Below are 21349 nucleotides of genomic sequence, written 5' to 3' on the forward strand. Positions count from 1 at the left end.
ACCCACTGACATGGTACATGATGGGGCAACCACAGAATGGGGCACTAGGCCATCACTGACAGTTGTGAAGGCTCCATTAGTTATGAGGCAACGAAGAAAACCAATCCTGACATATTTCTAGTGTATTGCCGAGGGAAATATTTCTAGCATATTATTGAGGGAAAAAAGGAAAGGACCCCCCCCCCATAGCTGCTATAGGCCAGGTGGAAAAGCTAAGAGTCATTTCAGGGTAGAGGGATTAGGGACGCTACCTTTCTTTCCCCAAAATGTTCTTAAATATAGTTGTTGCATCTTCTTTTAACACAAACTCTGGCAGGCAATTAAAACATAAAACCAGTCCTGTGAGGCAGAGCTTAGGCAACAGAGGAAGTAAGATTCTTGTTTTTAACAGAAAACATCAGGAAGAAAGCAAACGCAGCCCCAAGTGCCCCCAGGAGGTGCACAGCCATGTAACGGGGGGGCCAGACCTTCAGGCACGTGGGACCTCAGCGTGTGGAGCCACCTGAAGAGAAGATGACCATCATTTAAGGGCTTTTTAAAAAATCACTGTTAATGGACCTCCAACTGATTCTACTGAAATGCAGAGTCATGCAGAGCCCAGCAGGCAAATGTTTGTACAATGATCTTTTTCATGAGGATGGGTCCAAGGGCCTGTTTCGGGTTTTGTGGGTAATCCCGTCCCACAGGTATGGTCCTTTGGAGCTCTTGGAGTTCTTGGCACACTTTCTTCTTCTTCTTCTTCCTTTTTCTTTTTTCTTTTGAGACAGAGTCTCACTCTGTCGCCAGGCTGGAGTGCCGTGGTGCGATCTTGGCTTACTGCAACCCCCGCCTCCCAGGTTCACGCCATTCTTCTGCCTCAGCCTCCCGAGTAGCTGGGACTACAGGCGCCCGCCACCACACCCGGCTAATTTTTTTAGTAAAGACGGGGTTTCACCGTGTTAGCCAGGATGGTCTCGATCTCCTGACCTCGTGATCTTCCCCAGGGATGGGGCGTTCCATCTTCTGCCCTGTTCGGGAGAGTAGCTGCTTGCCACCTGAGGCTTCGTGCACCTGAAATGTTGGCTAGAGGGACTGAGAAGCTGAAATTTCTTATTTCTCATTATTTGAAATTGTAGGCACCCATGGCAAGTGGCATCCATGGTGCTTGGCTTTGAGGTGCCAGGCAAGCACAGCTTGTTGTGGGGCTCGGCTACACCAGCAGGGGGATGTGTTTCTGGGGAAATGTGGCTCTGGAAGCTTCACGGTTTCCTAGAATGTGGAAAATATATCTGCGCAGGATAGAAATCCTGCCCAGAGGCTGTTTCTGTCTCATTTGAGCTCTCTTTCATGTGGCAGAGCTGGCTGTGGCCAGTGTAGGAGCCTACATTTGAGAAAAGCTTACCTCAAAGTTCTGCATTGAGCCTGAGACTGGAAAGGAGATAGAATAAAACAGCTGACAGGGGCTTTGGCGGTCACACATGCCTGATGGGGTGCACAGGGCCACCGTCTCTGAAAGGTAATTTGGCATTATCCATCCACAATATACTTTTATCCATTGGTCCAGCAATCCTAGTCCTAGGAATTTGTCCTACATATAAACCTGTATGCATACAAAAATGACAGACATACAAGGTTATTACTTTGAAAAAGCAAAAGATTGGAAACAAACCAAGTGACTGGCTACAGGGGACTGGTGAAATAGAATATGTTCCATCCACACAATGGAATTCTGTTCAGCAGTAAAAGGATGAGGATGCTTTCCACGTGTTGTTATGGAAAGAGCTCCAGGATAAATTAAATGGAAAAAAAAAAAAAAAAAAAAACAAGATACAGGTACATTAAACAGAAGGAAATTGGTTCAGAGGATATCTGCACTATTTGTCAAGAGATGCTTTTAGAGAAAAAGCTTCCTTTTCTCTCTTCATCTTTTGCAGGTGTAGTTTTTTCTTTGGATTCCTTTTTTTTTTTGAAGCATAGTTTTGCTTGGCCGGGCGCCGTGGCTCGTGCCTGTAATCCCAGCATTTTGGGAAGGCGGGTGGATCATGAGGTCAGGAGATTGAGACCATCCTGGCTAACATGGTGAAACCCCGTCTCTACTAAAAATACAAAAAATTAGCTGGGTGTGGTGGTGGGCACCTGTAGTTCCAGCTATTTGGGAGGCTGAGGCAGGAGAGTGGCGTGAACCCGGGAGGCAGAGCTTGCAGTGAGCCGAGATCGTGCCACTGTACTCCAGCCTGGGTCACAGAGTGAGACCCTGTCTCAAAAAAAAAAAAAAGAAACAGAATTTTGCTCTTGTTGCCCTGTCTGGAGTGCAGTGGCTTGATCTTGGCTCACTGCAACCTCCGTCTCTTGGATTCAAGCAATTCAACTGCCTCAGCCTCTGGAGTAGCTAGGATTACAGGCACGTGCCATCATGCCTGGCTAATTTTTGTATTTTTAGTAGACGGATTTCACCACATTGGTGAGGCTGGTCTCGAACTCCTGACCTCAGGTGACCCATCTGCCTTGGCGTCCCAAAGTGCTAGGATTACAGGCATGAGCCATAGAGCCTGGCCATCTTTGGATTCTTGAAACTTAAGAAAAATTCTAAAACATATTTGTGATCTATTACCTTATGAGACATGATAGGGAAAAAAATAGACAACTTTACCTACCACTAATTTATATTTAATCAGCATTCTTTTGTTTCCTAACATATATGTTGTGAGCTAAATATATGCTCTTACTCTAAATCTTTCTGAGCTACACTTTAAGGGTGAAAATTGTTTTTTTTTTTTTTTTTTTTGAGACGGAGTCTCGCTCTGTCGCCCAGGCTGGAGTGCAGTGGCCGGATCTCGGCTCACTGCAAGCTCCGCCTCCCGGGTCTACGCCATTCTCCTGCCTCAGCCTCCCGAGTAGCTGGGACTGCAGGCGCCCGCCACCTCGCCTGGCTAGTTTTTTGTATTTTTTTAGCAGAGACGGGGTTTCACCGTGTTAGCCAGGATGGTCTCGATCTCCTGACCTCGTGATCCGCCCGTCTCGGCCTCCCAAAGTGCTGGGATTACAGGCTTGAACCACCGCGCCCGGCCTTTGTTTTGTTTTTTGAGACAGAGTATTGGTCTCTCACCCAGGCAGGAGTACAACGGCGAGATCTCAGCTCACCGCAACCTCCGCCTCCCGGGTTGAAACGATTCTTGTGCCTCAGTCTCCCGAGTAGCTGGGATTTACAGGCGCGTGCCATGACACCCAGCTAATTTTTGTATTTTTAGTAGAGATGGGGTTTCGCCATGTTGGCCAGGCTGGAAAATTAAAACATAATTTCACAATTATTCCTCTTCCACCTTAAGTAACAAGAGTAGAATAATTTCTGTGTTTTTATCTTATTCACATAAATAAATGCCATGGCTTACCACAGTTACAATGTGTTTTCTGAAAGTAAAAATTTTTTTACCTTGAAATCACAAAAATTATTTTCAGTTTTCCGAAATTCGATCTTTAAACCAAAATAATTCAATTTTCATGGATGCACAAGTGTTGAGAGTCTCATATTCATACTTTCCTTCACAGCACTATAAAGTTGGACTTGGAAAATTTGGACAGCCATTTGCCATTGTGATTTTTATTCATTTTTCTCCTGATTATTTGACAAAACTTGTATCCACATTGTAGTTGTTTGTGTGTCTGCTTCTATTGCATATTGTAAAATTATTAACTACTTCCCAAAATAGTATTTCTCTCAGCAGATATTTCTTTGGTACTACAGGACTGAAATCATTTCTCTGGATGAATTTTATACAATGAATTTTGTAATTTTTTTCTGAGACAAAAAAGTTCTTAAATACAATAAAATTGAAATGTTGAAATATATCTCTCAAATCCAGTACTCATTTCTTTTCTTTGGGAAATACAGGGCGAAATTCCAGGTCAGACAAGCTGTCACAGATTGGTGCTATGTAAGCACAACGGCTCAACTCACTGCCAGTGAATACTTCCTGAGTGGATTTTGTGCCAGGTGGTCTGCCAGGAGTGGGTACAGAGATGAGAGCCCACAGTTCCCTCCTTTTCCCCAAGCTTATGGTCTAGTGGGGGAGAAGGGCTTGCACACCAATAACTGAAATAGGGTGCAGTCCCCACTGCAATGGATGGGTGCAAACAACCATGGGACTTCTTCCTGGAGGAAGGATGAAAGGACGGGGATGAAGCTCACAGAGGAGATGGAAGTGGGGAAAGGGCAGTCCAAGCCAAGAGCACAGCCTGAGCAATGGCCCACAGGTGTGGAGAGGGACCCCCTCGGGGCGTGGCGTGGTGTGGCTGCAGCACAGGATGTGTGGAAGGAGGGGGAGCTGTGACCTGAGGGGTGGGAGGGGGAGGGGTGCAGATGCGTTGGAAATTGTTCCCTACCCCATCACCAAAAATTAGATGTCTCATAAAGTAGAAACTGAACAGAATAGACTCCACCTTTGGAAAACACACATCTGCTTGTCCTTTCAGAGTCTACTTTCCCTTGCTAATTGTGACTCTCCTTGTTTCTAAAATGTATATTTAAATCACTTTTCCAATGTGTATTTACTTACAGTTACTCCCCTCCCTTTTCCTTTTTTTTTTTTTTTTTTTTTTTTTGAGACAGAGTCTTGCTCTGTCACCAGGCTGGAGTGCAGTGGCGCAATCTTGGCTCACTGAAAGCTCCGATTCCCAGGTTCAAGCAATTCTCCTGCCTCAGCCTGCCACCAAGTAGCTGGGATTACAGGCACAGGCCACCATGCCCAGCTAATTTTTTTTGTATTTTTAGTAGAGATGGGGTTTCACCATGTTAGCCAGGATGGTCTCGATCTCCTGACCTCGTGATCTGCCCACCTCGGCCTTCTGAAGTGCTGGGATTATAGGCGTGAGCCACTGCGCCTGGCCCCTTTTCAAGATATATACTGTACTTAAAACTATTCACATATAGTAAGCAGGTTTATATACTTAAAGTGCAAAGCCTTTCTCCTGTGGATCCCAAGGTAACTTCTAGGAGTGGGTGCAGGCCCTGGATCACATCATGTATCAAAATGAACCCATAAAATGCACAGGTTAAGAACTGAGGTGGAGTCCCTGGCTCTTAGTGGAGGTTGCTCCCCTCATCTCTTCCCATGTGCAGAGCTTCAGTAAATGGTTACAGCGCCACTTCAGAGTTTCTGAAACTGGTCTGATTTCCACAACAGAGATCCTTAGTGTTCATGCACTGGCAAGTGACAAGATCAGACCTGCGTGTGGACCACACAGAAGCTGGGTGGGGGTGGGAGGAAATGGCTGGTGGAGCCAGTGAGGACTGCAGTAGTCTGGGCAAGAGATGCCAAAGCCTGGCCTGTAGTGAGGAATGCTCAAGTCTGGAGGCAAGTTGCTAGATCTCTGAGAGTCAGGGGATGTGGGTGTAGTAGATGTGGAAATGTACTGCCTGGACCCCCTTCTTCCAGGAAGGCCTTTCCATCCAGCTGCGGGAGTGCACTGGGCAGACGGCCTCCAGCTGTCAGTCCTTCAGTGTCCGCCTCAGCTGCAGAGAGCTGCCCCACCGAACGCCCTACCTTCCCCAGGGCAGCTGCCTCTGGGAACTGAGCATAGAGACCCAGCCATTTTAGTTCTCCATGAAAATATTCCAGTGGGCACTTCAAGCTCCTGTGTGCCCTCCCGAGTTGGCGGGTACTTGATCAGGCCTGGATCACAGTTCAATTTCGCTGTCTACTCAATCCATCTTCCTTTCACAGATGTCTTTTTGTTTTGTTTTGAAGACTGAGTCTCACTCTATTGCTTAGGCTGGAGTGCAGTGGCACCATCTCAGCTCATTGTAACCTCCGCCTCTCTGGTTCAAGTGATTCTCCGGCTTCAGCCTCCCGAGTAACTGGGGTTACAGGCACATGCCGCCAGGTCTGGCAATTTTTTTTGTATTTTTAGTAGAGACTGGGTTTTTCTATGTTGGCCTGGCTGGTCTTGAACTCCCGACCTCAGGTGATCCAACCTCCTTGGTCTCCCAAAGTGCTGGGATTACAGGTGTGAGCCACCACACCAGGCCACAGATGTTGATCCTTAATAAACATCTTGCACCCCAAATTTCATCTCCACATCCACTTCAGCCTGAGACATAGGGGTGGAGGAGTGAGTGGGGGTGGAGGGTCTAAGATGGCTGCGTTCCTAACTGGGGATTCCAAGGAACAGTGATGCCAGGACCTAAGATAATAGGGCTAGACTACCAGCTTTAGCCTGGTAGTCTGTCGAAGGCTGGGATGCCTGTCAAAGGCTGGCCTGATAGGCCTGAGTACGCATTCAAGACCAGTACTCAAAATTGATCAGGGCTGGCAATGACAACTTGCAGTCATCAGGGTGCAGAGCTGGGGAGTAGTTAAAGCTGTCAGACGGCTCTAGTAGCCTCAGATGCTACTAGTTAAAATGTCAAGCTTCGCCCTTATGGTTTACCAAGTGTTTCCATAACTCACGACTGTTGTCAAGCCACAGATAGAGAAGACACTGTGGCCCCTTTGTGGAAAGATCACTGGTTTTAGGGATGGTCAGACTCAAGTTGGCATCCCAGCTCCACCCCTTACTGCTTGACCCTGAGCAAGTCTCTTGACCTCTCCCAGTCTCCAGGTCCTCACCTGTAAAGTCAGGATAATCAGGGCTGTACTGGGGATGAAGTCTAAGAGGGTATGGCCAACCCAATATTCCGAAACCTGGCACATAAAGGGAAAGAAGCGCTGATGCTTATTTTTCTGTCTAAATTGTACCTCAGCGAAACCAAGCAGTTGATGAGGGCAAGTTTTTGGTTTTTTTAAATTGGTAATTTCCAGTTAATAAATGCAGAAGGAAAGATAAAAATTAGTATTATTACTGTTCTGCAACCCCTAATGGAATGATGCATCTGTGCAATGGTCAGCAGTGGCAGGTAAGCCAGCAGACTTTCTCAGGACTGGATCAGGCTGATGATGCCGGAACACACCCAGCAATCATAACAACTTAGACACAACCAGATGTGATGTGCCTCTTGAGATGAGGCAAGAGAAACACACAGCCCCACCTATGCAGTGTTCTTGCCAAAAAGATCGAGCTTGACCTGATCAAGCCTCTTGATGTAACTACCAGTTTACAGGAAATACCAGGGACAGAGAAACAAGTGGAAGGACACCATGAGGCTGCAGTTGGAAAATCTGGACTGTGGGGCAACTACAGGGCAAATGAACCTGCTTCTTCACTGAATATATGGCAAGAAAAAAATAGAGGGAGGAGGAGCTTCCAGTTCAAAAGGAATCTAAGAGACACTTCAATCAAATACAAAGTGTGGACTATATATGAAACCCGATTAGAACAAGTCACCTAAAAAAAAAATTATGGAATAATTGTGAGTGAGAACATTCACTGGATTATTAGACAATATAGTGAAGGAATTATTGGTAAATAATTGAAGGAATTATCGGTAAATTTTTAAGTGTGATAATGGTATTAAGGCTGTATTTTAAAGGTACACATAGAAATACTTACAGATGAAATGATACAGCACCAGAAATGGCTTTAAAATAATTTAGCGATAGCAGCATGTGTGGAAGAAATGCGGGTAGGTTAAAAGATGAACAAGGCTGGGCACGGCGGTTCACGCCTGTAATTCCAGCACTTTGGGAGGCTGAGGCGGGCGGATCACCTGAGGTCGGGAGTTTGAGACCAGCCTGACCAACATGGAGAAACCCTGACTCTACTAAAAATACAAAATTAGCCAGGGTGGTGGTGCATGCCTGTAATCCCAGCTACTCGGGAGGCTGAGGCAGGAGAATCGCTTGAACTCAGGAGGTGGAGGTTGTGGTGAGTTGAGATCACGCCATTGCACTCCAGCCTAGGCAACAAGAGCGAAACTCCGTCTCAAAAAAAAAAAAAAAAAAAAGACATAAGCAAGACTGAGAGTTGATAATTTTTGAAGCTGGGTGATGGGGACATCATTTATTATGCCATTTCCTCTACTTTATGTGGGTTTAAACATTTCCACTCAGGGGAAAGAATGAAGATAAGAAAGGTACCTGGCACACAGTAGATCAATAAACGATAGCTTAGGGTTATTTTATGATGTGCAAACTGTACTTCTGGGAGATTAAGTAACTTACCCAAAGTCACACAGAATTGACAACCATGACCTACTTCTCAGAAAGTCCTAAGCCTGTGTAGCCCAGTTGGGCAGCAACAATAATCACAAAAGCGACTCAGTGAAACTGAATTTTTATTCCAAATGACTGTAATAGCTAGAAAGGCAGTAGCTAACACTCAAAACAATTTGCTTAAGTGTAAATTAAAAGCAGTTGATTTGCAGGAGAGCAAACAGTGGGGTAGTGGCCATGGCACTCTGATCATGGTTATATCCAAGAAAGCATAAAATAACCAATGTCCCAATATGCAATCTGGATGTGCAGCATTTACAGCAAACAACATAAAAAGAAAGAAAGAAGAATGGAAAAGAAAAGAAGGAAAAAACACCACAAAGTTCCAAACCTCAGAAGTTAACATTCATTTAAGAACACAGTGGTGAAGACTTTTGGTAGCAAAATTTGCATGGTTCTTAAAATGGGAATCTTCGAAAGTACTTCTTCAAATTCAAAAGCTAAGAAAACCAAGAGGGAACACTTGCTCAGGCTTAGTGGAGCTGCTGCCTGTCACGAAGATGACCATCAGTCCTACTTCCCAGACACAGTGAGAACCGGTGAGCCTGACGAACCTGAAGGAAAAGGCCGACTGGCGGGCGCTGATGCCACTGACTATACGAGAACACACCGGGTCAACTCATCATTGACAGCGAGACACACACTACTGCTCCTCCTGGTTGATGCCAAGGCTGCCTTTCTGTACCTCAAGCTCCTCGGCACTGACCATTGATGGGTCAATGGCTGCGTATTTGGTTCCATGGAATTGTAGCAAATGTATCTGTTGAAATGCAGAATCATGATTTTATTTTATTTTATTTTTTGAGCTGGAGAGTCACTCTTGTCGCCCAGGCTGGAGTGCAGTGGTACTATCTTGCTCACTCCAACCTCTGCCTCCCGGGTTCACCCAATTCTCCTGCCTCAGCCTCCTGAGTAGTTGGGATTACAGGTGCCTGCCACCACGCCCAGCTAATTTTTGTATTTTTAGTAGAGACAGGGTTTCACCATGTTGGCCAGGCTGGTTTCAAACTCCTGACCTCAGGTGATCCATCTGTCTCGGCCTCCCAAAGAGATGGGATTACAGGTGTGAGCCACCGCACCCTGCCAGAATCATTATTTTAAATAGCTGCATTACAGAGTAAAATGTATACTGCCCTCTATAAAAAGTTTGGTAGGAAAACATCACCATAGTAGACAAATGTCTTATACTTCTAAAATTTACAGACTAATACATACTAAATAGAGAAAAGTCAAAGAATTTTTTGAAACTACATTTGGGATCTTTGTTCCTCACTCCCTGAGCAGTCTCCCTGAGTCCCTGCAGAGTCTCCTGAGACATCTTAGATGGTGCATGCTCATGAGACGTTTACCCTTCCCTTCCGCTGAGTTAGGTCCTTCCAATCTTCTGCTACTGTGACTAGTGCTGCTATGATGAATATCTCCGGGCATCAAGTTTTCCTGTTTAGGATCCTGTCTTTAGGACCCTGTCTTCTATAAGGGGATGACAGGATCAAGGAATATGACTGGTTTTTTAAGGCTCTTGATTCTTCTTGCCAAATTGCCAGGGCACTCACCCTTCACTGCTATTCTATTATCCATTTAGTTAGAGTATGAAGGGATGGTGTTTGTTAGTGCTTTCTTTTTTTTTTTTTTGAGATGGAGTCTTGCTCTGTCACCCGGGCTGGAATGCAATGGTGTCATCTCGGCTCACTATAACCTCTGCCTCCAGGGTTCAAGAGATTCTTCTGCCTCAGCCTCCTGAGTAGCTGGGACTACAGGTGCACGCTACCATGTCCAGTTAATTTTTTTGTATTTTTAGTAGAGACAGGGTTTCACTATATTAGCCAGTCTGGTCTTGAACTCCTGACCTTGTGATCTGCCCACCTCAGCCTCCCAAAGTGCTGAGATTACAGGCATGGGCCACTGCGCTTGGCAGGGTTTTCTTTTAGTGCATTAAAATTAGATCAAGAAGTCACTTCACAGGACTCAGATTGACCCCATTTAGGTCGGATGTCTTGCTCTGACGGAATTCACTATGTCCAGAGGGCAAGGTCACATCATACCAATGGTAACCTCGGTGTGTGAATGCAGGCCTGCTGTCCTTAGAAAAGGGATCTCTAATACACCTGTTCACATTATCCTACAAATTATAAATGTAAACCACTTTTATCAAGTCAATGCCTCATTCCTACAAGGAATTCTGTAGTTCCCTGATTCCCTTACTAGTCCATTAAAAAAAAAGGCTTTATGTTGCAAACGTATGTTGGGCTCAGAGTGCTCTGGGTTTCAAGCTAGGCCTTACCTGTACATAAAGATTCACCTCTGCACTTCTGCACAGGTATGGGAAATTGCCTCCTGTTTTCAGGTGAGCTCTTCGGGCATTAGGATACAGCTTGTACATTTCTTCTTTAGCTTCAGTTGAAAGTGCACTCTGATCAAACACCTTTAAAAAAACATAAAGCTTCAGCACCATAGGAAAGGTAAAACACACACACACATACACAAAGCTGTAATCGATTGGTGTTTTAATATGTTCTTTTCACACTATGGAAATGCTACCCTAAGTATTCCTTTCATATGAAGAGACAATTCTGAACCCCTAGCAGCCTGAACTACCTCCACTGCTGATCCCTGGTGACTTCTAAGTCCAACCTAGGACAATAGCTACAGATTTCGCTGCAGAGCATCTCCTGCATTCTTTTGGTGGGGGGAAGTTCTTTTTTTTTTTTTTTTTTTGAGATGGAGTCTTGCTCTGTCGCCCAGGCTGGAGTGCAGTGGTACCATCTTGACTCACTGCAACCTCCACCTCCTGGGTTCAAGCGATTTTCCTGCCTCAGCCTCCTGAGTAGCTGGGATTACAGGCATGTGCCACCATACCTGGCTAATTTTTGTATTTTTAGTAGAGACGGGGTTTCACCATGTTGTCCAGGCTGGTCTTGAACTCCTGACCGCAGGTGATCTGCCCACCTCAGCCTCCCAAAATGCTGGGATTACAAATGTGAGTCACCGGGCTCGGCTGGGGTGGGGGGAAATTCTACCATGAACTTCCTTTTTCCTCAAATATAGCTAAGTAGATTAACAGAATAATAGAGAACAATCATTGCAAATGCCAATAAATTTCAAAAAGATCATGAGGCCCCCAAAGAACTTTTTACTTTTATTATTAACTTAAAGCAACAACCTAAGTCATTTAGGCTCAGTGAAAAAAATTCCAAAAAAATGTAAAGAGTATAAGCTACTCTTTCTTGGGGAAGCCAGTTTGCAGCATATGATTCTAGACATTTTTCAATACCCATATACATTTATGTTTTTACATGCAACAAAATTTTTCAAAAAGTAAAAGAAGCAAAAAGTATTGTACACTAAATATACCATACTAAATCTGTATGTTTAAGTGCATCTCCAACTAAAACTTATAGGCCGTTTTCAGTGACCATGAACCCAGGGGGTGAGCACAGCTTTGAAAGAAGAGCAAGCAGAGCAAACGTCCTGTGAGGACCATTGAAAAGCTTGTTCTATGTTACGGTAAATGTTAGAATGCAGCGATTATGGCAGAGGATAAGAAGTTGTTTACACGCTAATAAGAGATAATTTCCTGACAAAAACCGATGATTAAAAATACCATATTTGGCTGGGTGCAGTGGCTCATGCCTGTAATCCCAGCACTTTGGGAGGCTGAGGTGGGCAGATCATGAGGTCAGGAGATTGAGACTATCCTGGCTAACATGGTGAAACCCCGTCTCTACTAAAAATACAAAAAATTAGCTGGACGTGGTGGCGGGCGCCTGTAGTCCCAGCTACTTGGGAGGCTGAAGCAGGAGAATGGCATGAACCCGGGAGGCAGAGCTTGCAGTGAGCTGAGATCGCGCCATTGCACTCCAGCCTGGGCAACTGAGCGAGACTTCATCTCAAAAACAAAAAAACAAAAACCATTATTATTTGAATTTAGGAACAAATCCATTTATAAGGCAAAATAATCATATATTTTTTTTTCAGTAAGTTGAAACCATAGTGAGATACCAATTCACATCCATTAGGATGAGTACCAACCAAAAAACCAGAAATAAATGTCCAGGATATAGAGAAACTGGCACCTTTGTGCATTGTTGGTGGGAACATTAAATGGTACAGCCACTGTGGAAGACAGTATGGCGGTTCTTCAAAAAGTGCCATTCTACTTCAAACAATATGTCCAAAAGAATTAAAAGTAGGATACATCTACTATGTACCTACAAAAATAAAAAACAAAAAATTATTTTTTAAAAATAATTTTAAAATAAATAAAAAAGAATTAAAAGCAGGAACTCAAATATACATACATTTTTTGACAGGGTTTCACTCTGTTACCCAGGCTGGAGCACAGTGGCATGATCATGGCTCACTCCAGGCTCAGGTGATCCTCCCACCTCAGCTCCCAAGTAGCTGGGATCACAGGGATGTGGCACCATGTCCGGCTAATTTTTTTTATTAGTAGTAGAGACAGGGTCTCCTATATTGCCCAGACTGGTCTCGAATTCCTGGGCTCAAGCAATCATCCTGAGTCAGCCTCCCACAGTGCTGGGATTACAGGTGTGAGCCACTGTGCCCTGCCCAAACATACACTTTTATACCAATGTTCATAGAAGCATTATTCACAATTGCCAAAAGCTGAACACAGCCCAAGTATCCACTGACGGATGAATGGATAAACAAAATGTGGTATAAACCAACATTGGTTTTATTGGTGGATATTATTCAGCTTTAAAAAGAAATGACAGGCTGGGCGTGGTGGCTCACGCCTGTAATAGCACTTTGGGAGGCCCAGGCAGGCAGATAGTTTGAGTCTCAGAGTTTGAGTCCAGCATGGGCAACATGGTGAAACCCCATCTCTACAAAAAATTAGCCAGATGTAGTGGGTGTGCACCTGTGGTCCAGGCTGCTCAGGAGGCTGAGGAGGGAGGATGGTTTGGGCCTGGGAGACAGAGGTTGCAGTGAGCTGAGATTGTGCCACTGCACTCCAGCCTGAGGAACAGAGTGAGACGGTTTCAAAAAAAAAAGAAATAAATGACATTCTGACACATGTATAACATTTCAAGATAAGTCTTGTGAAACATTATGCTAAGTGAAATAGCCGCACAAAAGGATAAATGTAGGATTCCACTTATATGAGGTTCCTAGAATAGGCAAATTTTTAGACAGAAAATAGACTGTTGCTTATCAGAGGCCGGGGTAAAAAAGGGCACAGGAGTTATTGTTTAATGGGTATGGAATTTCTTCTTGGAATGATGAAAATGTGAAAATGGTAATGGTTGCAGAACTGTGAATATACTTAATGCCACTCAACTATGCACTTAAAAATGGTTAAAATCGCATATTTGTAATATTTATTTTACCACAATGAAAAAATAAGCAAGCTTTTGTGGTAATTAGACTATGGAATTCTTGATTCTCTACTCTTGTGAAGCACCTTCTCTTTGCTGCCCATATATGTAATGGCTAAGGCGCAGTATCTATTAATGAGAACAGCAAAAATACATCAAATGGGTAGACTCCCTTGTTTAAATTTATTTTGATTCATTTTTATTTTTATCTTCTCTAATAAATAGAAGACAGGGTCTCGCTATGTTGCCCAGGCTGGTCCTGAACTCTTGGACTCAAGCAATCCTCCTGCCTCAGCCTCCCAAAGCGCTGGGATTACAGGCATAAGCCTCCGTGTTCAGTCTATTTTGATTTCAATGGTGTTATTCCTGCCAGAAAGAAATCCAAGATAAGCAATAAACAGATTATTTTGGAATTGAGAAAGCTGGAGGGTAAAAACAAAAGCCAAGGCAGCATTTAAAGAGGTACATTGAAAGTTATCAAATAGTTTTTTAGGAGATCTTGACAGACACATTTTAAAAAGCAAAGCAGCTATTTTACTTAAAAGGAAGCTTACATCCATAATGGTTACAGGGATGTCCCGAATTTTATGAGGTTCCACATAGGAATTTTGACAATTCAAGGTAAGTCTTGAAGCCAGTTCACTCTGACCCAAACTTTCTAGCTGCAGGAAGAAACACAGGTAAAGTTTTTGAAATAATTTTATTTTTCACATTTACATTAAATCCACAGACAACATTTGTGCTTATAAAGGTGGTATCATCTGTGGTGGGGACAGAAAAGTCACCAGTGAGGAACCACAACATAGGTGAGAGACCATGAACTGGGCTTCTCAGGAGGTGGTGGCATTTTTCTATTCTGGAAACCTGGATACAAACCAATGAAACCTGGCCTTCTATAGCTCTCAGCCTACACTGCCTACTCCAGCCAGGTGCCCATGGGCAGCAAGCCAATTCCTACTGCTCAAAGGTGACAGATACATGCTTTTTTTTTTTTTTTTGTATGTTTTTTAAAGATAAACCTTTAAGGGATCTTAGAGCTAGAAGAGACTTGAGAAATCATCTAGCCCAGGAGTTCCTAAATGCAAGCCAACAGACCTGGTTCATCAGATGTACCTGGTGAGTAAAGGAAAAGACTGAAGTAAAAATAGATTCACAGATCCCATGCCCAGGGATGCCAGATGGATGGTCTGCTGTGAGGCCTTACAATCTATATTTTTGAAAGCTTCCCTAAGTGATTTTGACAAACAGCTGGTGGGAAGCACTAATGTAGACAAGCCCTTACCAGCAATAATATCTGCTCAGATGTATTAATCTGCTTAGCAAATACCTCTAACACATACTTGTGAGACAGATCTGTCTTCTGGAACCAAGTAGATGTAAAAATTCCCAATACAATGTGTCCCCACCCCAATGTCATGATCCTTACCCTGTCTACCATGAAATCAATGGCATCAGCCATCATAGGGTCCACCGGGCCAGATGAAAAATTTCCAAGAACTATTTTTTTGAGCATAAATGCGGGCATCAGCCAAAAGCTGTAAAACACAAAGACTTTATAATTTAAACTTCCGAGACTACACATGGCAAATATTCATTGAACATTAAAGCTTTGTATTAGCTTAGGATCTAGAAATAAAAAGTCCTAATCCCCTCCTCCAAAGAGCTCAGCATTTGGTTTTTATACACACTTTCCCAAGTTTCCAAACAGTTATGGGTTCATGTAATTAAACTTTTATTTGAGGATTTAGGATAATTATAAGTGATATTTCAAAATACATTTACTGAGATAGACATCCTGATGAGTCCAAGATTTTTTTTTTCCTAACTGGCCCTATTTCCAAGGATTAAACTATTTCCTTTGGAAAACTGAGCATTAAGAGAAATAGTCTTTCCTTCTGGTTGATATTATCTTTTTACTGATTGATATTTCAAAATAGATTTCAAAAATCCCAATTTGAAAGTTATTGCAACTCCCCAAATTTGCTACTATTAGATTCAACTTGGCTAATTCAAGACAAATTGATATTTATGGATTTATTTTTTCAATTTATTATTATTATTTTTGGAGACAGAGTCTCAGTTGCCCATGCTGGAAGTGCAGTGGTGTGATCTCAGCTGGCTGCAACCTCTGCCTCCCGGGCTCAAGCAATTCTCATGCCCCAGCCTCTCGAGTAGCTGGGACTACAGGTGCATGCCATCACACCCGGCTAACTTTTGTATTTTTAGTAAAGATGAGCTTTTGCAATGTTAGCCAGGCTAGTGGCAAACTCCTGGCCTCAAGTGATCCACCCACCTCAGCCTCCCACAGTGCTGGGAACACAGGCGTGAGCCACTCCTGGCCTCTTTTTATTTTTTCATTGAAACAAAAAAATATTTTTAGAGACAGGGTCTCACTCTGTTGCCCAGGCTGAAGTGCAGTATTGTGATCATAGCTCACTGTAGCCTCAAACTCCTGCTAAGTGATCTTTCCACTTCGGCCTCCCAAGTAGCTGGGACTACAGGCTCGCACTACCAGGCCTGGCTAATTTTTAAAAAATTCACTGAGCTGGGGCCAGGTGTGGCTCATGCCTGTAATCTTAGCACTTTGGGAGGCCATCCTTGCTAACACGGTGAAACCCTCTCTCCACTAAAAATACCAAAAATTTTTAGTAGAGGCTGAGGCAGGAGAATGGCGTGAGCCTGGGAGACGGAGCTTGCAGTGAGCAGAGATCGTGCCACTGCACTCCAGCCTGGGTGACAGAGCCAGACTCCCTCTCCAAAAAAAAAAAAAAAAAAAAAAAAAAATTTACTGAGCCAGGTGCAGTGGCTCATGCCTGTAATCCAGCACTTTGGGAGGCCAAGGTGGGTGGATCACGAGGTCAGGAGTTCAAAACCAGCCTGGCCAAGATGGTGAAACCCTGTCTCTTACTAAAACTACAAAAATTAGCCAGGGGCTAATTTAGCCAGGCGCCTGTAATCCCAGCTACTCGGGAGGCTGAGGCAGGAGAATCACTTGAACCTGGGGGGTGGAGGTTGCAGTCAGATTGTGCCACTGCACTCCACCCTGGGCAACAGCGTGAGACTCTCATCTCAAAAAAATTTTTTTTTCTGTAGAGGCAGGGTCTTGCTATGTTGCCCAGGCTGGTCTAGAACTCCTGGACTCAAGCAATGCTCTTACCTCTGCCTCCCAAAGTGCTGGGATTATAGGTGTGGGCCACTGTGACTGGTCAGATCTTTATGGATTTCTATATATGATCTTTAGTTTATATTTATTCCATTAATTTCAACTGTTAAGAGCCATCTTGGAGGGTAAACACTAATTTCTCTAAACCTATGATGAAAATTACTTAGATGAGGTGCAAACTACCTTCTGATGCTTATTATCATTGGGACAGCCTTGCTGGAAGTTGAGCTTCCCTCAAAAGGAACACTGAGTCACCTTCCAGTTAACTCTCTAAGTTCTCTCCCAGCCCCATCACTTTCTTATCTTTTGAAGGTGATGAGGTCTAAGTACGCTCTGTAAGGGGTAGACCCTGTTGGCTTTGCTCACTCCTGTATCCTCAGCGTGTGGCACACAGTAAGCACTCAGATACTTGACAAAAAGCAGCTCTTGTGCCAGAGCACAAACTGAATGGGGGCTGTCTTGGCAGTCTAACAATTAGAACAGCAATAAAAATCACCAAAAATAATGAGCATTATTTAGTGCATTATCTGGACAGGAAGGATTTGTAAAGTAGCTAATGTATACAAGAAATTGTTGCATGAACACTGAGTAACTACTAAGGTAACATCAGAAAAACTAAAAAATATCAGAGTGCAATCTTAAGTAGATGTGAAAACAATACTTCCCTATACATTATTTGAAAACACTGATCATACAGATGTGTTTAGTCATTGGGCTTTTTTTTGAAATAGGGTCTTGCTCTGTCACCCAGCCTGGAGTACAGAGGCATGATTGTGGTTCACTGCAGCCTCGAACTCTTGGGCTCAAGCGATCCTCCTGCCTCAGCCTCCTGATTAGCTAGGACTGCAGCTGTGTACCATGGTATCTGGCTAATTTATTATTATTATTATTTGTAGAGATAGAAGTATTATTATTATTTGTAGATTTCTTTCATTGCTAGCAAGGCGAGGCTCCAGCCATTAAAAAAAAGTCCTGTGGCCAGCTGTATGGCATCATAGATACCCATCAATTACTTAAAATGATAAAAATCAATGAAAGAATGGCTCCTAGGAAACAAGTACCCCCCTGGCTGCTCCTGAAGCATTTCCACCATTTCTTTTTTTGGTTTTTTTTTTTTTTTTTTTTGAGATGGAGTTTTGCTCCTGTTGCCTAGGTTGGAGTGCAATGGCGTGATCTCGGCTCGCCGCAACCTCTGCCGCCCGGGTTCAAGTGATTCTCCTGCCTCAGCCTCCCGAGTAGCTAGGATTACAGGCATGCACCACCATGCCCAGCTAATTTTGTATTTTTAGTAGAGACGGGGTTTCTCCATGTTGGTCAGGCTGGTCTCAAACTCCCAATCTCAGGTGATCCAGACATCTCAGCCTCCCAAAGTGCTGGGATTACAGGTGTGAGCCACTGCACCCAGCCTCATTTCCACCATTTCTATCTTTTGGAAGAACAGACTAATATCAAGGGTCATGATGTGCAGAACATCTGTTGACAGACCAAATGCTCTAGTCTTTCCATTTGGAGAACATATCTCAAGGAAAAAAATCGGTAAGGGAAAAAACCCAGTAATTTTTACAAAGATTTACTGTAGAATGTGACGAAGAATTGGGAAAAGTCAAATGCCTAATAAAACTATGTCAGTCAATACACGGAACTGTTTACACAAAATAATAAGTGGGATAAACAGAACATGGTATTAGTTATATAGAAGTACTGAATAGAAACAGCAAAAGTGTATTACTGAATAGAAACAGCAAAAGTGTATTAATGAATATTAAACAAAATTTAAAAATTTAGGGTAATAAAGCTGAATTTAGAGTTCATTCAATTCTTTCCTTTTGTAAAGGTAATTGTTTCTAATTTTAAAAGTCAAGAAACAGCCGGGCACAGTGACTCATGCCTGTAATCCCAGAACTTTGGGAGGCCAAGGTGGGCAGATCGCTTGAGCCCTGGAGTTAGAGACCAGCATGGGGCAACATGGCAAAATCCCATCTCTACAAAATAATACAGAAATTAACCAGGTGTGGTGCCACGCATGCCTGCCTGTAGTTCCGGCTATTTGTGAGGCTGAGGTAGGAGGATCGCTTAAGCCTGGGAAATAAAGGCTGCAGTGAGCTGTGGTTGTACCATTGCACTTCAGGCTAGGTGACAGAGCAAGATTCTGTATCAAAAAAAAAAAAGCCAAGGAAGTTGCAGAATATAGAAGTAGATGTAAGCCTTCCCTTCCTAATATACCAAACACTCAAAAGCCAACATTTTCAAAATTTCACTGAACAGAAATAATAATTTTGTTCTTACCTGTTTGCAGTCCAAGTTTGGTTGAAGATAGAGGTGTCACTGAAGGAATTGCAGAGGATTAGGGAATGGACTCTAGGAGATTTGTGAGTATATTCAGCAAATTTCTGGGCCAAAAAGCCTCCCAAAGAAGCGCCAAAAAGATGAACCTAATTATAAACAAATATGAGGCAGATCCTAAAATACTGATCAATCTTGAACATGAGTATTAAAAAGTTGCTTCAATTAACACTAACCACAGAATATGTTATCATTAGCCAATACACTAAAATATTTACAGCAGCTAGAAATTTAGAAAATATTGTATTTAAATGCAATTTACACAGTCCATCAAGATAATACAACTCTGCATCCAAGTTATATAATTTAAAAAAATATCATTCACAGATTGCATTAGAAAACAAAACCAGACCAGGCGCAGTGGCTCATGCCTATAATCCCAGCACTATGGGAGGCTGAGGCAGGCGGATCACGAGGTCAGGAATTCAAGACCAGCCTGGCCAGCATGGTGAAACCCCGCCTCTACTAAAAATACAAAAAACTAGCCAGGCAAGGTGGTGCGTGCCTGTAGTCCCAGCTACTCAGGAGGCTGAGGTAGAGAATCACTTGAACCCGGAAGGCAGAGGTTGCAGTGAGTCGACATCGCACCACTGCACCCCAGCCTGGGCGACAGAGTGAGACTCTGTCTAAAAAAACAAAAAAAGAAAGGAAAAAAGAAAACAAAACCAAGCCAGGGAAATATGGCAAAGGCCTGTATACTAAAAATACAAAAATTAGCCAGGCATGGTGGTATGTGCCTATAGTCCTAGCTACTTGGGAGGCTGAGGTGGGAGGATTGCTTGAGCCCAAGAGGTTGAGGCTGCAGTGAGCCATGATTGCATCACTGCATTCCAGCCTGGGTGACAGAGTGAAACACTGTCTCAATAAAAAGAAAAAAAAAAAGAAAAAACCCAAAACCATTTAGTGGTTTATGTCTAAGAAAACTGTGATTCAGTAATTCCACCCCTAAACATATACCTAAGAGAACTGAAAACATATGTCGACACAAAAACTCATACATGAATGTTCATGGCAGCATTATTCATGACATCCAAAAGGTAAAAACAACCCAAATGTGTATCAGCTGATGAATGGTTAAACAAGATATGGCATATTTATAAAAATATGATTTAGTTGTAAAGAGAAACGAAGTATTGATTCTGGCTTCAACATGAATGAACCTTAAACTCATAATGCTAAGTAAAAAAAGCCAGTCAAAAAGACCACATATATGATATGATTCCACTTATGTAAAATATCTAGAATAGGCAAATCCATAGAGATAAAAAAGTAAATTAGGTTGCAGGGCTAGTAAGGGGGAAGATGAGACTAATGAATATGAGGCTTTTGGCATTAAAAAAATTATAAAACATTGACTGCAGTGATGGTTGCACATACCTGGGAGTATACTGAAAAACATGGAACTGTATACTTAAAAGGGTAAATTACATGGCATATGAATTATGTTGCAATAAAGCTATTATTAAAAAATAAAAGAGGGCCAGGAGCAGTGGCTCACGCCTGTAATCCCAGCACTTCGGGAGGCTGGGGTGGGCGGATCACTTGCGGTCAGCAGTTTGAGAGCAGTCTGGCCAACATGGCGAAACCCCATCTTTACAAAAGACACAAAAATTAGTCAGGCATGGTGGCACATGCCTGTAATCCCAGCTACTTTGGAGGTCGAGGCATGAGAATCACTTGAACCCGGGAGGCGGAGGTTGCAGTGAGCCGAGATCGTGCCACTGCACTCCAGCCTGGGTGACAGAGTGAGACTTCATCTCAAAAAATAAAAAAAAATTGTATGTATGTAATTAGTTTCAGGGTACTCACTTTATCCAATTGTAAATGGTCTAAAAGTTTTCTGAATCCATCACAGAACTCAAGATGGTCCCAATAAACTGGATACTGCAACTGAAATAGTAACAATAATTTTATTTTAAAAATCATAAAAGTAAAAATGCAACTCATGTATTTGAAAAACTTAGGACTCAAACAGTGGCATTTCTCGTTTGCTCAAGCGCTGCTCCTTATTCAAAATATGTAAAAATAAGCTCTCACTTTTTACGAAACTTCATAATTCACATTTTATCTAACAGACCAAATTAAAAGAGTATAAAAAGTAAGCACATTCTAATGATATTATGTGAGTAACAATTTCAATTCCCATCAATTTCCTTTCTAAACAGCTGAAAAAGTCTGGGGTTTAAGGATGAATATACCAGAACCCATCCCAGTAAAGAAATATGGTTTTCTCTTAAATCTAATTTCATTCAGAATTATAGCTCAGGAGAGATGGAAACAAAATTTGTTCTAAGGAGAGCTCCCTCTCTTTTTGGTAGCATTTCTTTAAGGGGGTATTCAGTAAAGTTGTTCCTCTTCTTTTAAATGACTTAGTTACT

At 42.9% G+C, this 21349-nt stretch overlaps 2 protein-coding genes across 8 annotated transcripts in view; one reads left to right on the forward strand and one right to left on the reverse strand.

Annotated features, from left to right (window-relative positions):
- Window positions 1–3321, forward strand: part of ANKDD1A (ankyrin repeat and death domain containing 1A) — a 45125-nt gene extending 41804 nt beyond the window's left edge. For 2 of the 3 annotated variants that reach the window (XM_077939583.1, XM_077939584.1), the window contains exon 15: window positions 392–1802. In XM_077939583.1, the coding sequence (XP_077795709.1) occupies window positions 392–453 (62 nt within the window). In that variant the 3' untranslated portion in view covers window positions 454–1802. Of the gene's footprint in view, window positions 1–391; window positions 1803–3089 lie in introns of those variants that run through there. The other variant, XM_077939585.1, reaches the window with a different exon arrangement.
- Window positions 3322–8170: 4849 nt separating this feature from the next.
- Window positions 8171–21349, reverse strand: part of SPG21 (SPG21 abhydrolase domain containing, maspardin) — a 28991-nt gene continuing 15812 nt past the window's right edge. For 4 of the 5 annotated variants that reach the window (XM_015142466.3, XM_001101919.5, XM_077938425.1 and 1 more), the window contains 6 exons: window positions 20781–20861; window positions 18915–19060; window positions 14892–15000; window positions 14020–14127; window positions 10408–10548; window positions 8172–8886 (listed from right to left, as the gene is read on the reverse strand). In XM_015142466.3, the coding sequence (XP_014997952.3) occupies window positions 8770–8886; window positions 10408–10548; window positions 14020–14127; window positions 14892–15000; window positions 18915–19060; window positions 20781–20861 (702 nt within the window). In that variant the 3' untranslated portion in view covers window positions 8172–8769. 5 annotated transcript variants of the gene reach the window in all.

This window comes from Macaca mulatta, chromosome 7, assembly GCF_049350105.2.
Source record: "Macaca mulatta isolate MMU2019108-1 chromosome 7, T2T-MMU8v2.0, whole genome shotgun sequence".
NCBI classification, from domain to species: domain Eukaryota; kingdom Metazoa; phylum Chordata; class Mammalia; order Primates; family Cercopithecidae; genus Macaca; species Macaca mulatta.